The 16,051-nt window shown below is 42.1% G+C and overlaps 2 protein-coding genes across 2 annotated transcripts; both read right to left on the bottom strand.

Moving 5' to 3' along the window:
* Nucleotides 1-480: 480 nt before the first annotated feature.
* On the bottom strand, nt 481-1,411 carry LOC136126476 (olfactory receptor 4D9-like). The gene is given in 3 exon segments (XM_065881629.1): nt 481-959; nt 962-1,354; nt 1,357-1,411. Coding segments are annotated over 3 exon segments (927 nt in total).
* Nucleotides 1,412-14,158: 12,747 nt separating this feature from the next.
* On the bottom strand, nt 14,159-15,088 carry LOC136126608 (olfactory receptor 4D10-like). Its single transcript, XM_065881876.1, is given in 3 exon segments — nt 14,159-14,463; nt 14,466-14,959; nt 14,961-15,088. Coding segments are annotated over 3 exon segments (927 nt in total).
* Nucleotides 15,089-16,051: the final 963 nt, after the last annotated feature.

Here is a 16,051-nt window from a genome sequence, read left to right as displayed (position 1 = left end):
GCGGGCTTCTCATTGCGGTGGCTTCTCTTGTTGCGGAGCACGGGCTCTAGGCGTATGGGCTTCAGTAGTTGTGGCCCGTGGTGGGCTTAGTTGCTCTGGGGCATGTGGGATCTTCCCGGACCAGGGTTCAAACCTGTGTCCCCTGCATTGGCAGGTGGATTCTATTTTTTTCTTTCTTTTTTTTTTTAAATAGTGATCTTGGGGTTTTCTTATTTATTTATCTGTGCGAGGGCTTTCTCTAGTTGTGGCAAGCAGGGGCCACTCTTCATCACGGCGTGCGTGCTTCTCACTATCGCGGCCTCTCTTCTTGTGGAGCGCAGGCTCCAGACGCACAGACTCAGCCCCGCGGCATGTGGGATCTTCCCAGACCAGGGCTCGAACCCGTGTCCCCTGCATTAGCAGGCAGATTCTCAACGACTGTGCCACCAGGGAAGCCCGGCAGAGGGAATCGTTAACCACTAGGGAAGTCCCCTATGGCATCTATTTCTTCTCGTAAGGCCCAAATCTCCTCTTCAGTCTTTTCATGGCTGACTTCATCTCCTGGTTCCTCAGGGTGTAGATCATGGGGTTCAGGGCAGGAATGATGACAGTGAAGGTAATGGAGACAGCTCTGTCCATGGGGAGGGCAATGAAGGGCCGGGCGTAGACGTAGATGCAGGGCACAAAGTGCAAGGTCACGGTGATGTGCGCTGTGCAAGTGGAGATGGCTTTTCTCCTGCCCTCCCCAGTGTGAGACCTCAGCATTGTCAAGATGACCGTGTAGGACACAAGGAGGAAGATGAACCACAGGGTAGAGATCAAGCCATTATTGGAAATCATTAAGACCTCAAGGGCAAAGGTGTCGGTGCAGGCGAGTTTGAGGACCTGGGGAACATCGCAGTAGAAACCATCCACAACATTAGGTCCACAGAAGGGGAGTGGGAGTAAGAGGGAAATCTGCACGATGGCGTGGACGAAGCTCCCACCCAGGAGGCCACAATGAGGGCAGTGCATTGCCCCCTACTCATAATAGTCACATAACGCAGGGGCTTGGAGATGGCCATGTAGCGGTCAAAGGCCATCACAGAGAGAGAGAAAACATTTGCCCCACCGAGGAGGTGGAAGAAAAACATCTGTGTAGTGCAACCATTGAAGGAGATGGTCTTTCTCGTTGTAAGAAGGTCTACTAGGACCTTCGGAACAGTGATGGAGGAGAAGCAGATGTCCAAGACAGAGAGATTGCAGAGCAGGAAGTACATGGGGGTGTGAAGGCGAGACTCACAGGTCACGGTGACAATGACGAGGAGGTTTCCCATCACGGTAGCTGTGTACACCAAGGATAACAGAAGAAATAAGACCAGGCTCAGCTCTTGGGCTGGGTCAGTCCTTGAAAAACAAATTCTTTCACCCTGGTGTAATTTCCCTGCTCCATCGGGTCATGTATCTTCTTCAATTACCTGGAGAGAAAACAGAAAATAGAATATAGAAAATGTATCATTAAAAACAAAAGGAGTGGGAGTTATATGACCAGGCTGCCTTGGGGGTTATTTTTATGATTATTTTTCTTTTGGGCAGGGATGCCTACAATTCTATCTCTAGTAGATGGCATTTTCTGAGTTCTCTCAGAGCAAACCAGAGAGTGGGTTTCCAACGGGTGTAATTAATTGAAGCTCCTAAATCAGTACGTTATTAAATTCTTATTAAAAATTTTACAGGCTCATCATTTTATAGATTCTATATGCCTCTTAAAAAGTCACTGAATGCTCTGAGAAGTGAAGAGACTAGTTTTGCTTTTGTTTGCATGCACACTCATGTATCTCATTGTTAGGAAGTGGGAAACACACGCAGGGGAAAAATATAAAACACAGCCTGTGGCTCTAATGGAAGCTTGTAGTTTCTTTTCTCATCTTCTTCCACAGGAGACCATCTGCTTGGCGTAGTCTGGCCAGATTTTCATACCGGTGATCAGCTCTAAATTAAGGCCAAATAAACCAGTTTACGGTTTACTGTCTCCCTAGGATAAATAGCTTTGCAGCAGCTAAGACAATTTAATTGAGTAAATCACTGTTTCTTTCTTCTTCTTTCTTTTTTTTTTTCTCCAGTCTCCCTTCTTTTGGTGTCTTGTTTTCCTCTGATTTCCATGGCCCAAGATTGGGACTTGGCAACTGATAGCTATAGTCCCTGCTCTCCATAATGCTCTTGGCAAGGACTTCACCCTCCAGGACACTGGACAAATGGTTTTCCTTTCTGAGGCTCCCTTCCTTTCATCACTTACATTTGTACGTCACTCCTTGCCGCCTCAATATTTGTAAAGGTTTTAGTTTTGCACAAAGAGCAAAGATGTTAGTATCAGCAGAACTGGATTTGTGTGTGTGTGTGTTTTAAATTTTTATTGAAGTATAGTTGATTTACAATGTTGTGTTAATTTCTGCTGTACAGTAAAGTGACCCAGTTAAACATGTATATATATATATATATATATATATATATATATATATATATATATATGTGCTTTTTCATATTCTTTTCCATTATGGTTTATCACAGGATATTGAATATAGTTCCCTGTGGTATACAGTGGGACCTTTTTGTTTACATTCTATATATAATAGTCTGCATCTGCTAATCCCACACTCCCACTCCATCCCCCCTCCCCAAAGCCCCAGCAGCCACAAGTCTCCTCTCTATGCAGCAGACCTGAATTTGATAGACTCTGTCACTTAATTGGTAGGTAGCTCTGAGCCTCAGTTTATCATCAGTAAAAATGCGTATAATCATGTTTGTTTTACAGGATTGTGAAGCTTAAAGAAACTTGTTTAATTCACTTAAACTGAGGTTGGCACAGACCACATTTCCGCTACGTATAGCACAGTTAACATTTTGCAGAGCCACTCTTTTATACACATTATTTCAGAAATGCTGACAAAAATACACTTTTTAATTCTTTTCTTATAAAATATGATTCTTTGAGATAATTGCAACTATTATCAAATCTAGCATTTCAGAAGCAGGTACGTTTCATACAATGGGATATTATTCAGTGATAAAAGGAAATGAGCTCTCAAGCCAAGAAAAGACATAGAGGAAACTTTAGTTGCATTACTAAGTGAGAGAAGTGGATCTGAAAATGTCCATACTGTATGATCCCAACTATATGACGTTCTGGAAAAGATAAAATTATGATGAAAAGATTAACGGTTACCGGGGGCTGGGTGTGGAGGTGGGGAGGGATGAATAGGTGAGACACAGGGGATTTTTAGAGCATTGAAACTATTCTATATGATACTCTGATTGTGGATACATAATATTATGCATTTACTAAAACCCATAGAATGTACAACGCTAAGAGAGAGACCTCATGCAAACTATGGACTGCAGTTAATAGTAATGTATCAATATTGGTTCCTCAATTGTTACCTAATGTAGCACACTAATGCAAGATGAATTAATAATAAATGCATTACTAATAAGGGAAACTGGGGTGGCAGTGGGGAGAGGGGGCACTCTGTACGTTCTAATTTTTATGTAAACCTAAAACTGCTCTAAGTAGTAAAATCTGTTACTCTAAAAAGAAACAAACAAAAGTATACCAAAGGATAAAATAATTTAGAACATTTCTAGTTTGCAAAGGAGCACACTTGTTTTGTTTTGTTATTCTGCGGTACGCGGGCCTCTCACTGTTGTGGCCTCTCCCGTTGCAGAGCACAGGCTCCAGACACGCAGGCTCAGTGGCCATGGCTCACGGGCCCAGACGCTCCGCGGTATGTGGGATAATTCCCGGACCGGGGCACGAACCCGTGTCCCCTGCATCGGCAGGCGGACTCTCAACCACTGCGCCACCAGGGAAGCCCAGGAGCACAATTTTTAAAAAACTTTTATTACCAAGCTTCATTTCCTATAACTCCTACTCGATGCTTTTCTCCTGTTTTAAAGAAAACATTTAGAATAATTTCCAGTTCGGGTGTTGACAGGCATCCGGCTATTGTGATTTTGCCGACTGCTTAAAGCAAAACTGTCTTTTGTAGCTTTTTTTTTTTTAATCGGCTTTGTGGCGGTGTAGCTTCCATACAATGAACAGCACACATTTAGAGGTACAATTTGATGAGATGTGACATACATGTACACCCATGAAGCCATCACCACAATTAGGATAAGGAACATCTCCATCACCCCAAAGTTTCCTTGTGCCCCTGAGAACTGCAGGATCTCGGCACCTAATGACTCTGTCCAAACCTGCACCAAGAGGTGACCAGACTGTAGCATGGCCTCTGGCGGCGCAAGGCTGTGTCCTTAGGATGACCCCAAACCCCCATTAAAATGCCTTCCTGGGAAAGCACAAAGCTGCCAGGTGAATTTACTGTTTGTTCCAGCCAACATCTGAGATAGGCCGCTGACCTCCTTTACTTAGAGCATTTATGGGAAAGGCCTTGTAATCGCGAATATGTATACCTTGTGACTAACAAGTGTCTCTCTCAAGGACTGAGAGCCTTTCCTCTAAATATGATCAACAGGAAGGAAGGGGTCTCTGTCTCCCAGTCTCCGTGGGGGGATTACTTCCAGCTCCCAGACACAACCAGCCTAGTCACACTGACACTGACTAACTCTTTGTAATTTTTCACTTTTCTGGCTCTACTGAGCCCCAGCTTGTCCCCCTCACTCTCCCTTTAAAGCACCCAATCGTTTTGGGCAAATAGGCTTGGAGCTTAGCCTTTTCACTATTGTTTTCACTAACACTGGGCTGTGTTCACCTTTGACACTTCTTTGTACCACTTCCCTCTGTATTCTGTCTGTATTGAAGCCAACCTCTCATCCTGCTGTTCATGACTCAGCTCTCCGGATCCCACTGTACTTTATTTTTCGTTTTCTCATCAGAACAGAACTTCTGTTACTAACTTTCCTCCTATTCCCTTTCTTTTGAAGCCCAAGCAACACAAAGCTAATTTTCTTAGCTCACTCCCAGTGATCTATGAATCCATCAATAACTCCCAGAAGATTTCATCCTTTTCAAATATTTTTAGTTTTTAAAAGGGCCAGTTAGGGACTTCCCTGGTGGCACGGTAGTTAAGAATCCGCCTGCCAATGTAGGGGACAAGGGTTTGAGCCCTGGTCCGGGAAGATCCCACATGCCATGGAGCAGCTAAGCCCGTGTGCCGCAACTACTGAGCCTGCGCTCTAGAGCCCTCGAGCCACAACTACTGAAGCCCGTGCACCTAGAGCCTGTGCTCCGCAACAAGAGAAGCCACCGCAATGAGAAGCCCATGCACCACAAGAAGAGTAGCCCCTGCTCGCCACAACCAGAGAAAGCCTGCGTGCAGCAACGAAGACCCAAAGCAGCCACAAATATATAAGTAAATAAATTTATTTTTTTTAAAAAAAGGCCAGTTATTTTCTTCAGAGTAAATGGTTTTTACAGATTTTTAAAAGAAAATGATCAGAACACATGAAGTTTTTTAGATAATGCACAGAGGATTTTTCTTTTTCTTTCTTTCTTTTTTTTTTTTAATGTTGGACTATGGTGGGAAGCATTGTGGCACAGAGAAAAGATACCAGCTTGGGAGATCTGAGCTCTGAGGCCTTCATGGAACAATAGTGGAATCTTTAAAGGCGTGTAAACTCCAGGATGTTCAGTCTTTTCGTGAGTGAAATGGGAGCCTTCACTGCCTTGAGTCCCTCTGCAAGTAGGCAAGTTCTGCACAATAGTAAATGGATCCATTGATCTAGGTGATTTCTAGACCTTTGGAGCTTTTTTTTTTAATTTTTAAATTAAAAAATTGTTTCTTGTTGGAGTATAGCTGCTTTACAATGTTGTGTTAGTTTATACTGTACAGCAAAGTGAATCAGCTACACGTATATACACATCCCCTCCTTTTCAGATTTCCTTCTCATTTAGGTCACCACAGAGCTTTTTAAAAAATATATACATTTTGGAGGACTTTCCTGGAGGTCCAGTGGTTAGGACTCCACACTTCTACTGAAGGGGGCCCCGGGTTAAACCCCTGGTTGGGGAATTAAGATCCTGCGTGCTGCGTGGTGTGGCAAAAAAAAAAAAAAGATATATATATATATATATAAATATAAATTTTTTTATTGGAATATAGTTGATTTACAATATTGTGTTAGTTTCAGGTATATAAAAAAGTGGTTTGGAGATATGTATGTATGTATATATCTATATTCATTTTTTCTATTCTTTTCCATTATAGGTTATTAAAAGATATTGAATATAGTTCCCTGTGCTATACAGTAAATCCTTGGTTTTTTATTCTATTTTATGTATGGTAGCGTGCATCTGTTAATTCCACATTCACAATTTATGACCCCCCCATCTTTGGAGTTGTAATACTCAATTGTTTTAAATAACGTTGCCCTCAATTACCTTGCGACGAGTCTAAGACTGTGTTCCGTCCATTGCTTTTACCAACATTTGAACCTCAATTAACTGTAAACCTCAACTGTTTCTTGATAGTTAACTGATGGCTTATTAGTGGTGGCAAGAAAAACGGCTGCGATCAAGAATTTCCAGGGGCAGTCTACCGTAGTGGTTAGGAGAATAGGCTTTGTAACCCAAATGCACAAGGTTCTGTGCAGAAATTAGTCGTGAAAGTAATCAAGTCACCAATGCAACTGAAAAATGGGTACACTTCCCTGCACAAAATACATGCACAACTAAGAAAGTAAAGATGGAGGGTGGGAGGACAAATGAGAATCCCTCTGTATGTGTGTCTGCAACAGGAAGGAAGAAGAGAAAACAGAGGACTATTGTTTATAAGTTTGCTTTTGACCTTGCTTTTGGCAAGAACGAGTTCAAGATCTCAAGAACTTCCTTAGAAATAGGCCGAGGTAAACCCATTCTAATAAAACAGGCTTGGGAATTTCCTGGCGGTCCAGTGGTTAGGACTCAGGGCTCTCACTGCCGGGCCAGGTTTGATCCCTGGTCAGGGAAATAAGATCCTGCAAACCGTACAGCTGGCCAAACAAACAAACAGAAAACCAGAAAAAAAAACCCCAAAACCCCCCAAAACAGGCTTATTGAATTTCATAGAGTCCCCAACTTGAGGGAATCCCCAACCCAATTGTCCACAAAGCATATGTTCCCCTATCCCTCTTGACAAGCTGACCTTCTCTCTATGCTCCTCAAGTTCCCTTCCTAATACTGAAGGACTAATTCTTCTGCTCTGCATCACTAAAGTTTTTAGCTTTAATATACAGCATCCTTTACCTTTCAGAAGCATTATTAACATTCAAAACATTTCTGAAATCCACAATAATATTTCAAAACTGGTAGTGCATGGGCACACATGAACAGACATAGAGTCAGACACACAAGCACATAGTCAAAAGCCCCCAATGTCACAAAATAACCTCCCTTAAAGCTCCCGACCTCTAATCCCTACCCAAGAAGCAGTGCTAGCCATTCGGTTGTGTACACTGACCTTAGGAATGATTCATTATCAAGGAATACTCCTCTTTAAGGTAGACATGCCTCTGGGGGTTGGTTGGTACAGTATCTTCTCTCCTGATATAGGAGGCAAAGGGTAGGCTCCCAGAATTGCCTCTGAGTGGTCCTAACACACTGTCCCACGGTGGCGCTGCTGTGAGCACCAGTCTCTCAGCCAATGGAAGGATCCCCAGAGGGAACACTTTTGGAAGTGATTGTTGAACCTGAGTAGCCAGACTTTCCTATTGGGATGCAGCTCCCTAGAGTGTTATTAAGAAATTGAACACACACCGGAAGGGGTATGCAAACACGCACATCTTGGTTTTGAAATTCTCCTAATGCAGGGGAGGAGATGTATCCTCATAGACCTTGGGATTAGAGCCCAAATATATTTGCCTGAAGGGTTATAGGGGACAAACAGAGGAGTCTGTCTCCTTAAGAGGCGGGAAAGTAGGGAAAATAAATAGAACTCCCAGGAGGGTGTGTCTCAGTCCATTTCATTTTTTCTTTCTTACTTTTTTTTTTTTAGGCAGGTGGTTTGCTTGTTGTCCTAATAATATACATAATCAGATGCATCATAAAGACTGGGAAATGCATTTTCTCCTTGTTTTCCACCAAACTTCTCACACAAAGAGGGAATATAGCAGACAAAGGATGGGTTGGTACCATTCATCCATTAAATATTTAATTATAAAATATTTACTGAGTACCTTCCATGTTCCAGGCCCTATAATCCCAAAGATTTCCATTTTCTCTCTCCTCTCATTTCTTGTTTTCTTTTCTTTTCTTTTTTTTGCCATACCGTGCAGCACGTGGGATCTTAGTTCCCCTACCAGGGATTGAACCTGTGCCCTCTGCAGTGGGAGCTCAGAGTCTTAACCACTGGATTGCTAGGGAAGTCTGTCTACCTCATTTCCAATATCTTTTTTTTTTTTTTTTTTTTTGCGGTACGCGGGCCTCTCACTGTTGTGGCCTCTCCCGTTGCGGAGCACAGGCTCTGGACATGCAGGCTCAGCGGCCATGGCTCACGGGCCCAGCCGCTCCGCGGCATGTGGGATCTTCCCAGACCGGGGAACGAACCCGTGTCCCCTGCATCGGCAGGCGGACTCTCAACCACTGCGCCACCGGGGAAGCCCCCAAATTCTTGTCTTATGCAGTTGCCCTGCTGTAGTTCTTTCTCTGATTCTGGTTTTACTTCTTCTATTTCTTTTTTCCCCCATTTTGCTCTTTGAACCTTAGAAAAATCCTTTAAAGACGACTTTCCTTTTTATTCACACAGAAGAATAAGAGCCCCTTTTTCATTTCATTGTCATTAATTTTTGGCGTCTATGTCAACAACATGGAGTGATAAGAATACATGTTCAGAATAATGATCAGCTCCCCGGAATCCTAAAATTCCCCACACTAACTACTTACCATAACTAGACAGTGGAGAAATCATTCCCAAAGGAGTCTTTGGTTAAGCTGGAACATAGAAATATTTTAATTGATGACAGCATCTTATTCTAGAATCTTTCTTTTGTATATTGGAATGATAAGTGAATGGTTTTCAAATCTTCTGCTCAGGAAACCACATGACAAGATTAAGAGCTTCTGTGTCACCTGTGCGCTTTCTCCCTCCCTTCTTTCTTTCTCCTGTTTTTCTTTACTATTTCTATTTTCTTTCCTTCCTCTATATACCATTTCCATGACAGTATTAGGGTTCTCCAGAAACAGAACTAATAGGATCTATGTCTATATCTACATCAGTTATATCCACCATATATATGTATATATACACATTTAGAGAGAGAGAGAGAATTATCATGCAGAATTGGCTCACGCTGTTATGGAAGCCGAGAAGTCCCACAATCTGCCTTCTGCAAACCGGAGACCCAGGAAACCTGAGAGTGTAATTCAGTCCTAATTCAATGACCTGAGAACCAGGGGAGCCACTGGTGTAAATGATGAGATGAGATGTCCCAACTCAAGCTGTGAGACAAGAATAAGGGGGTACATTTCTCCTTCCTCTACCTCTTTTGTTCTATTCAGGCTTTTTTTTTTTTTCGGTACGCGGGCCCCTCACCGTTGTGGCCTCTCCCGTTGCGGAGCACAGGCTCCGGACGCGCAGGCTCAGCGCCCATAGCTCACGGGCCCAGCCGCTCCACGGCATATGGGATCTTCCCGGACCGGGGCACGAACCCGTGTCCCCTTGCATCAGCAGGCGGACTCTCAACCACTGTGCCACCAGGGAAGCCCGGGAAGGATACTTTGAAACCGCAAGATTACGTACATTGCTTTGAAACACAGGCACATAGAGAGGGAGGGGGAAGGGATAAAGAAATACAGTTTGGGGAGGAGGGATAAATTAGGAGTTTGGGAGTAACATATACACACCACTATATATAAAATAGATAACCAACAAGGACTTACTGTATAGTACAGGGAACTATACTCAAGATTTGTAATAACCTATAAAGGAAAAGAATGTGAAAAAGAATATATGTATGTATAACTGAATCACTTTGCTGTACACCTGAATTGAAACTAACACAACATTGTAAATCAACTATACGTCAATAAAAAAAGAAAATAAATACAATTTTATGTGTTTTTGCGAGGTCAAAAGAAGGATCATGAGGGCTTCTTAGAAATCACCCCAAGGGGGACCATCCTTCAGAAACCAGCTTACTAAACATCTTTGAAAGAACCTGCAAACTCAGGGTTACACCCATATCCCAGTTTCCTACTAAGAATGCTGCTCCATTCTCTACACTGAGTTGAATCTCTGAGAGATCTCCCATGTCACAATTTTCTCTTTCCCAATACTGAAAAGTCTCTACTCTTGATTGAATCCCTAAAAGTTTTAGGAACATTTTTCATATTCAGTAGCACATGAGTGCACAGATTAGCCATGAAAACACCTTACTCAAAGCCCCACAAATTCCATTCCCAGCTAAGAAGCAAAGCTGGCCAGCCTATATATTCTGAATTCAGGAATTGCTGTCTTTAAGAGCTGTTTTTCTACGGTAGTCACCTTCTGAGACCTGGGGTATCAGCACTTTCTAGACTCCCTTCAAAACAACTCATACCTCAACATCCTACCAACTGAAATGCATCATACCTCCTGGGGCCAACAGACCTTCTTGTATTTTGCAAGGCACAATTCCCCTCTTCCTAATAATGAAAAACTACCACTTTTCTTGGCTTCATTGAGACTTCTGGTTTCAGTAGGAAGGTCCTATGCACTTGCAGCATTTCTGAAAAATCAACACTAACAACTTTTCAGTTTCAGAAGTTCGCACATCAGCACTTAACTGACTCAGTCTCCAAGTGATAAATCAATCCTCTTACGATGCTCCAATGCCTCTTAGAAGTAGGTTTTGGGGAAATTCTATGCTTCATGGACAGCCTACCTCAAGGCTAGTGATTTTGTTATACTTTTCCCTCAGGCGGGAAAAGGCAACCTCAGGGAATCACATCATTCTGACTCTTCCACATTGCCTTACGGTGTCTTGGCCACCACTATTATTCCCTCAGCCACAAGCCTCATAAAGGAATTAGCAAAGGGAATATTGTTGAATATGAATGTGGAGGCTGAGTGGCCAATTCAATTGTGTTCTCTTGGGAGTCATTAAAATGTCACCAAGCCCTCCTCCTTCTCTCTCTTCCCCTCCATCACCCCCTCTCTGCCCCATCTCACATGTATCTGCAGAGACACTAGTGCACATTCAGAACATATCCTTTTCTCTAGAGGAAGCACATGAGACAGTGCTTTATCCTCCTTGGCTTAGGAAGAACATGTAGTGTTAAACCACACCATGGACCATGCAATTTTCCTCCTCACCAAAACTGCTTTGCTTGCAAAGCAAATGAAAATGCTTTCATTTTCATGCAAATGAAATGAAGCTTAAATAAAAGGGCAACAATAGAAAAATCAAAGCTCTGGGACTACTGTCAGGGTAGCTCTCAGAGGCTGGATGGTGTAGATTTGTACATGAAATTTCTGTATAATGAGACATATATATTGCCCCTATGAAATTATTTTAATCTACGTCTCTGAGATCCATGGCTCACTTAGAACCTAGGGAGGCAGCATGGTAACAGTTTTTGATATTTATCAATTTAATTACTTCAGAATTATTTTATGTTATTAGGTTCACGGGTACCCAGAGATGTTTATAGTTAAAATGTTTGATTCAAGGGAGTGAGGTAGGAAAGGGTAGTTTGAAAGCTATGTTTACTCCCAGAGTCTGTTGAATTTTCTATGGCTCTTAGCAGCAGAGCTTAAACAACAATAAAAACTGATTTAAATGGGAAAAATGCAGCTCAGCTTGTGATTTTATGTCATCCAGAGAAATGATACATCTCCATGTAATGAGATGCAATTGCTTTCCCCTTCTTCTGAATTACTGGATCGGGTTATGCTGTGTGTTTATACATAGTTTGAGGAAGTGTCAGGGACAGTGGTGTGGCAGGGGTTCATGAGTTCCTGCTCCCTTGGGACTATGCTTCTGAGATACAGTGATCCAGACTCTATAGGTCTTCGGTGCCATCCAGTTTCAACACAGCGATAAAACTGACTTGAGTGAGTCTCGAGAGATGGGAAGGAAAGGAAAGGAATAGTCCATTTGCATGAAATGGACTATAAAGTGGCTTGTGGTATGCATTTTTCATAGGCAGTTTCATAAAGAAAAGCTTAGGGAGTCTGGAGACCAGAGCTAACCGAGCAAATGTAGCAGGACCCTATGAGTGGTGACTTGACAAGTGAGGATTATTCTTAGAATTTGCAAGCTGGATTAATATTGTAAAAAGTTATCAGTAGAATTGATCGATCAGGTGGCAGGAAATGACAAGCAAGTGAGCTGATTAGTTAATGGATCCTTATGAGGCTAGCCCAGATCCAATGAGGGACGTAAGTGAAGTTTGTCTTCAACACTCACTATCTTTTGGCTAACTCCCCTGGGACTCTCTTCCATCCCTCCGAGTCTGCTTTCGTGGTCTGATCCCTCATCTCTATGCTCAAACCCAAGGTTTATCCTTGACCCATTACATTCTTTTGCTATGAAACTCTCCTGTGCTGTACCTTATCAGCTTCAGGGTGACCCTTCAACCTGTATAAATAACAGGAAGACCTGTTGTCATGTTTTAATGACAGAAAGCTAGAAATTTTAAGATGATAGGTGCTTTGAATTCAATGTACATTCCCATCATTTGCACATCATGTTTTTTTCTTCTTTTTCTAATAATGATGAAAATGGGTCACATAGAAGAATATAACAGGATGATGGGGGATCGAATGTGTCAGGCAGAGCAAAAAGGATCATATTAAAATGGATGCATTTGTGGTTTTTACCACGAGATGTAGAAAGCAGTTAGCCCTAGGAGATTTTTAACTAACTGCTTTACACTTTCTAAACTTTCTGCATTTTAGATAAGAAATATGTAATAAGCATAATTTTAAAATCAAGGTATTTTCATTTTGGAAAAGAGAGAAATACAAACACTAGTATAAAAATATTAAATGGACCCATTTGCCTTTGACAGTGCATTTACTATCTGCCAGGCATTGTATGTTTCATATATACGATCTCATCCTAACCTTCACAGCAACTCTATAAGATGGATCGTATAAGTACATTTGTATAGGTGAACTCTGACCTGTGAAGAGTTCAACTAACTCAAGATCACATAGCTGATGGATGGCAGGATGGGATTTGGACCCAGGTCTGTATAACTCTGAAGTTCGAGCTTTCAGCCACAGTGCTTTACTTTTGACTTTAATTTTAATCATATTTTCCCAGACACGAGAACTAGCTTATACTCCCTCTTCACAAACACTAGTAGAGTGGTGCAACATAGACAGCCTGGTTAGAGTTTTACCTTCTTTACCACCTCCTCTTTCTCTCTCCAGTAGGAAAAACGTAAATCGTCAACAGTGAAGCCAATCTGAGATTGGCCCTGGTGAGGCTGCAACTGAAAACCGGTTCTTGAATAATGAGAATGGATTGCTCTTTGTGTAGCATCCCTGAGGTTCTGTCTGTCTTTGTCTAAACTTATCATAAGAACGTGAATGTGGCATGTCTAGTTCTGCATAAGATAAATCCCTGGAGGCCATTATGGGAAATCTTCCCAAGCTTCTTCATTCCTGATAGGAATGCAAGAGTACAACAGTTTGTACCTTTGAGATTCTCACTAGGTTACGAACCCATAAGGAGTTTAAGAAGGAAGAAATTTCTTAATCTGTGATAGGCCACATGTATTCATATATGTGTATCTCAGAGGCACTGACCATGAGATCTTTCTAGAACAAGATTGAAGTTTGGCATGGACAGGTCCAGTAATGAGATAAATTACATTCATAAGGTGAGAGCAATTGACTGAGTATCTGAAGACTTATGTCTGTAATTAACTCGATATAAGACATGGGGAAAACCACTCTATTCTTCTATTTACTTACGTCTTGAAAAAGGGGTTAGATTCAGTCAGTGTCTTTACCTGCCATATACCTTCCATGATTGGCACGTTGTTATTTTGGTCTTTGAGTGGAAATACATCAATCAACTCAATCCTATAACACTGGTACATTGTGCTCACCAGAAGCTTGGGTTATCATCAACCTATTAACTTAAAGTGCAAAATAAATTGTTACCTAGTAAGTGTAGTTGGTTTATTGACAATATATCTGAGTATATAAATATGACTCCATGGGCAAAATAATGAAAGGTGTCCTTGCTGATGAAGAGGTTGGAGAGTCTTACTCTATTCCATTACAGAAGGCATGAGTCTTCCCTTCGTTCTCCTCATGGCTGACTTCATCTCCTGGTTCCTCAGAGTGTAGATCAAGGGGTTCAGCAAAGGGGAGATGACAGTGAAGGTGACAGAGATGGCCTTATCCATGGGGAGGGTGGTGAAGGGCCGGGCGTAGACATAGATGCAGGGCAGAAGGTGCAGGGTCACCACGGTGATGTGGGCTATGCAGGTGGAGATGGCTTTCCTCCTGCCCTCCCCCGCCTGAGACCTTAGTAATAATAATATGACCATATAGGACACCAGGAGGAAAGTGACCACAGTGTGGTGAGCAGTCCGTTATTGGAAATCAGCAGCAGCTCAAGCATAAGAATGTCAGTACAGGCGAGTTTGAGGACGTGGGGGACGTCACAGTAAAATGTGCCAGGAGCATTGGGTCCACAGAAGGGGAGGGGTAGCAAGAGGGAAATCTGCACGATGGAGTGGACAAAGCCCCCCACCCAGGAGGCCACTATTAACCCAATGCATCGGCCTCTACTCATGACGGTCACATAGTGCAGGGGCTTAGAGATGGCCACGCACTGATCCAATGCCATAGCTGACAAAGAAAATACATCCACCCCGCCAATAAGACGGAAGAAAAACATCTGCGTGAAGCAGCCACTGAAGGAGATGGTCTTTCTCTGGGGCAGAAGGTCCACCAGAACTTTGGGAGTTGTGATGGAGGAAGAGCAGAAGTCGGCAATAGATAAATTACGGAGCAAAAGATACATGGGGGTGTGCAGGCGAGGTTCACAGGTCACCGTGACCATGGAGGTTTCCCAGCAGAGCTGTCACATACACCAAAAGCAGGAAAAGGAATAAGACCAGGCTCAGTCCTTGATTCTGGGTTAGGCCAAGGAAAATAAATTCTTTTACCCTGGTGCAGTTTCTCAGTTCCATGGACTCCTCCTCTTTTGCTCTGTTTTCTTTGAAGCTACTTCATACAAAAGTGCTCAGCCATTTACTTTGTTTTCTTCTTAAACCCTGTGAATGCGGTTCAGGCGTTCCTCATGTGGCCGCAGTGCTCGCAGTATGTTGAATTGTCCACATTTTTAAGATTGCAATCAGTTTGGGGATCCAATCAAATCATCACATGGGAAATCACTCAATACTTCTTTTCCTATAAATCTATTTTTGGAAAGAATAAGCGTTTGTGTTAAGTAGTGACATTTGCAGTCTGTTTTATTTAATTAATTTATTTTGGTTTTTTAAATGTTATGATTATTTTTAATTTCACACAAATTTATTGATGTCAAGAGCTGTCTGAAGCATTTTTTTTTGGTATTCAAACCGTATCTTTGTATTCAAAGATAGGTAAGACACGGCTCCAGCCATTGTGGACTTACAGTCTACAAGTTGAATATTCCTATTAGCAAATATTCTGTTGACTTTTGTTAAAAACAGTTGTCTTCTGTCTCTGGTCACAGTGTTGCTGTGCATGGGTCAGTTTCCTTGCTCTTGGCTGTTTTCTGCCGAATTTCGTAAAATTGCAGCCTCTTATTTTGTGTAGGTAACTTGTCATTGTGGTTACTTTATACTAATGAGATAATTTACTTAACAATTCTTTAAAAATACTTAAAATTTGCTATTGGAAAACAGATTGAAACAACGTGTAAATCCAAATCTCAAAGAATATCATAACTTATTGTGGTAAAAACACAAACATGAGAGCTACCCTCTTAAAAATTTTAAGTGTGCAAGACAGTATCGTTAACTGTGGCCACAGTTATCTACAAAAAATCTCTAGAACATATTCATCTTGTATAACTGACGTGATTCTTGCTTGAGCCTGGGGGAGAGAAGAAAGATAGTGAGCCACTTCTGAGAGGTGGTCCGTACTGTATCAGGCATGCTCTTCTTTGC

The sequence above is a fragment of the Phocoena phocoena genome, chromosome 8, assembly GCF_963924675.1.
Source record: "Phocoena phocoena chromosome 8, mPhoPho1.1, whole genome shotgun sequence".
In the NCBI taxonomy this organism is placed as follows: domain Eukaryota; kingdom Metazoa; phylum Chordata; class Mammalia; order Artiodactyla; family Phocoenidae; genus Phocoena; species Phocoena phocoena.
Note: the sequence above shows the minus strand (reverse complement) of the source record. Positions and strands in the feature narration are given on the sequence as shown.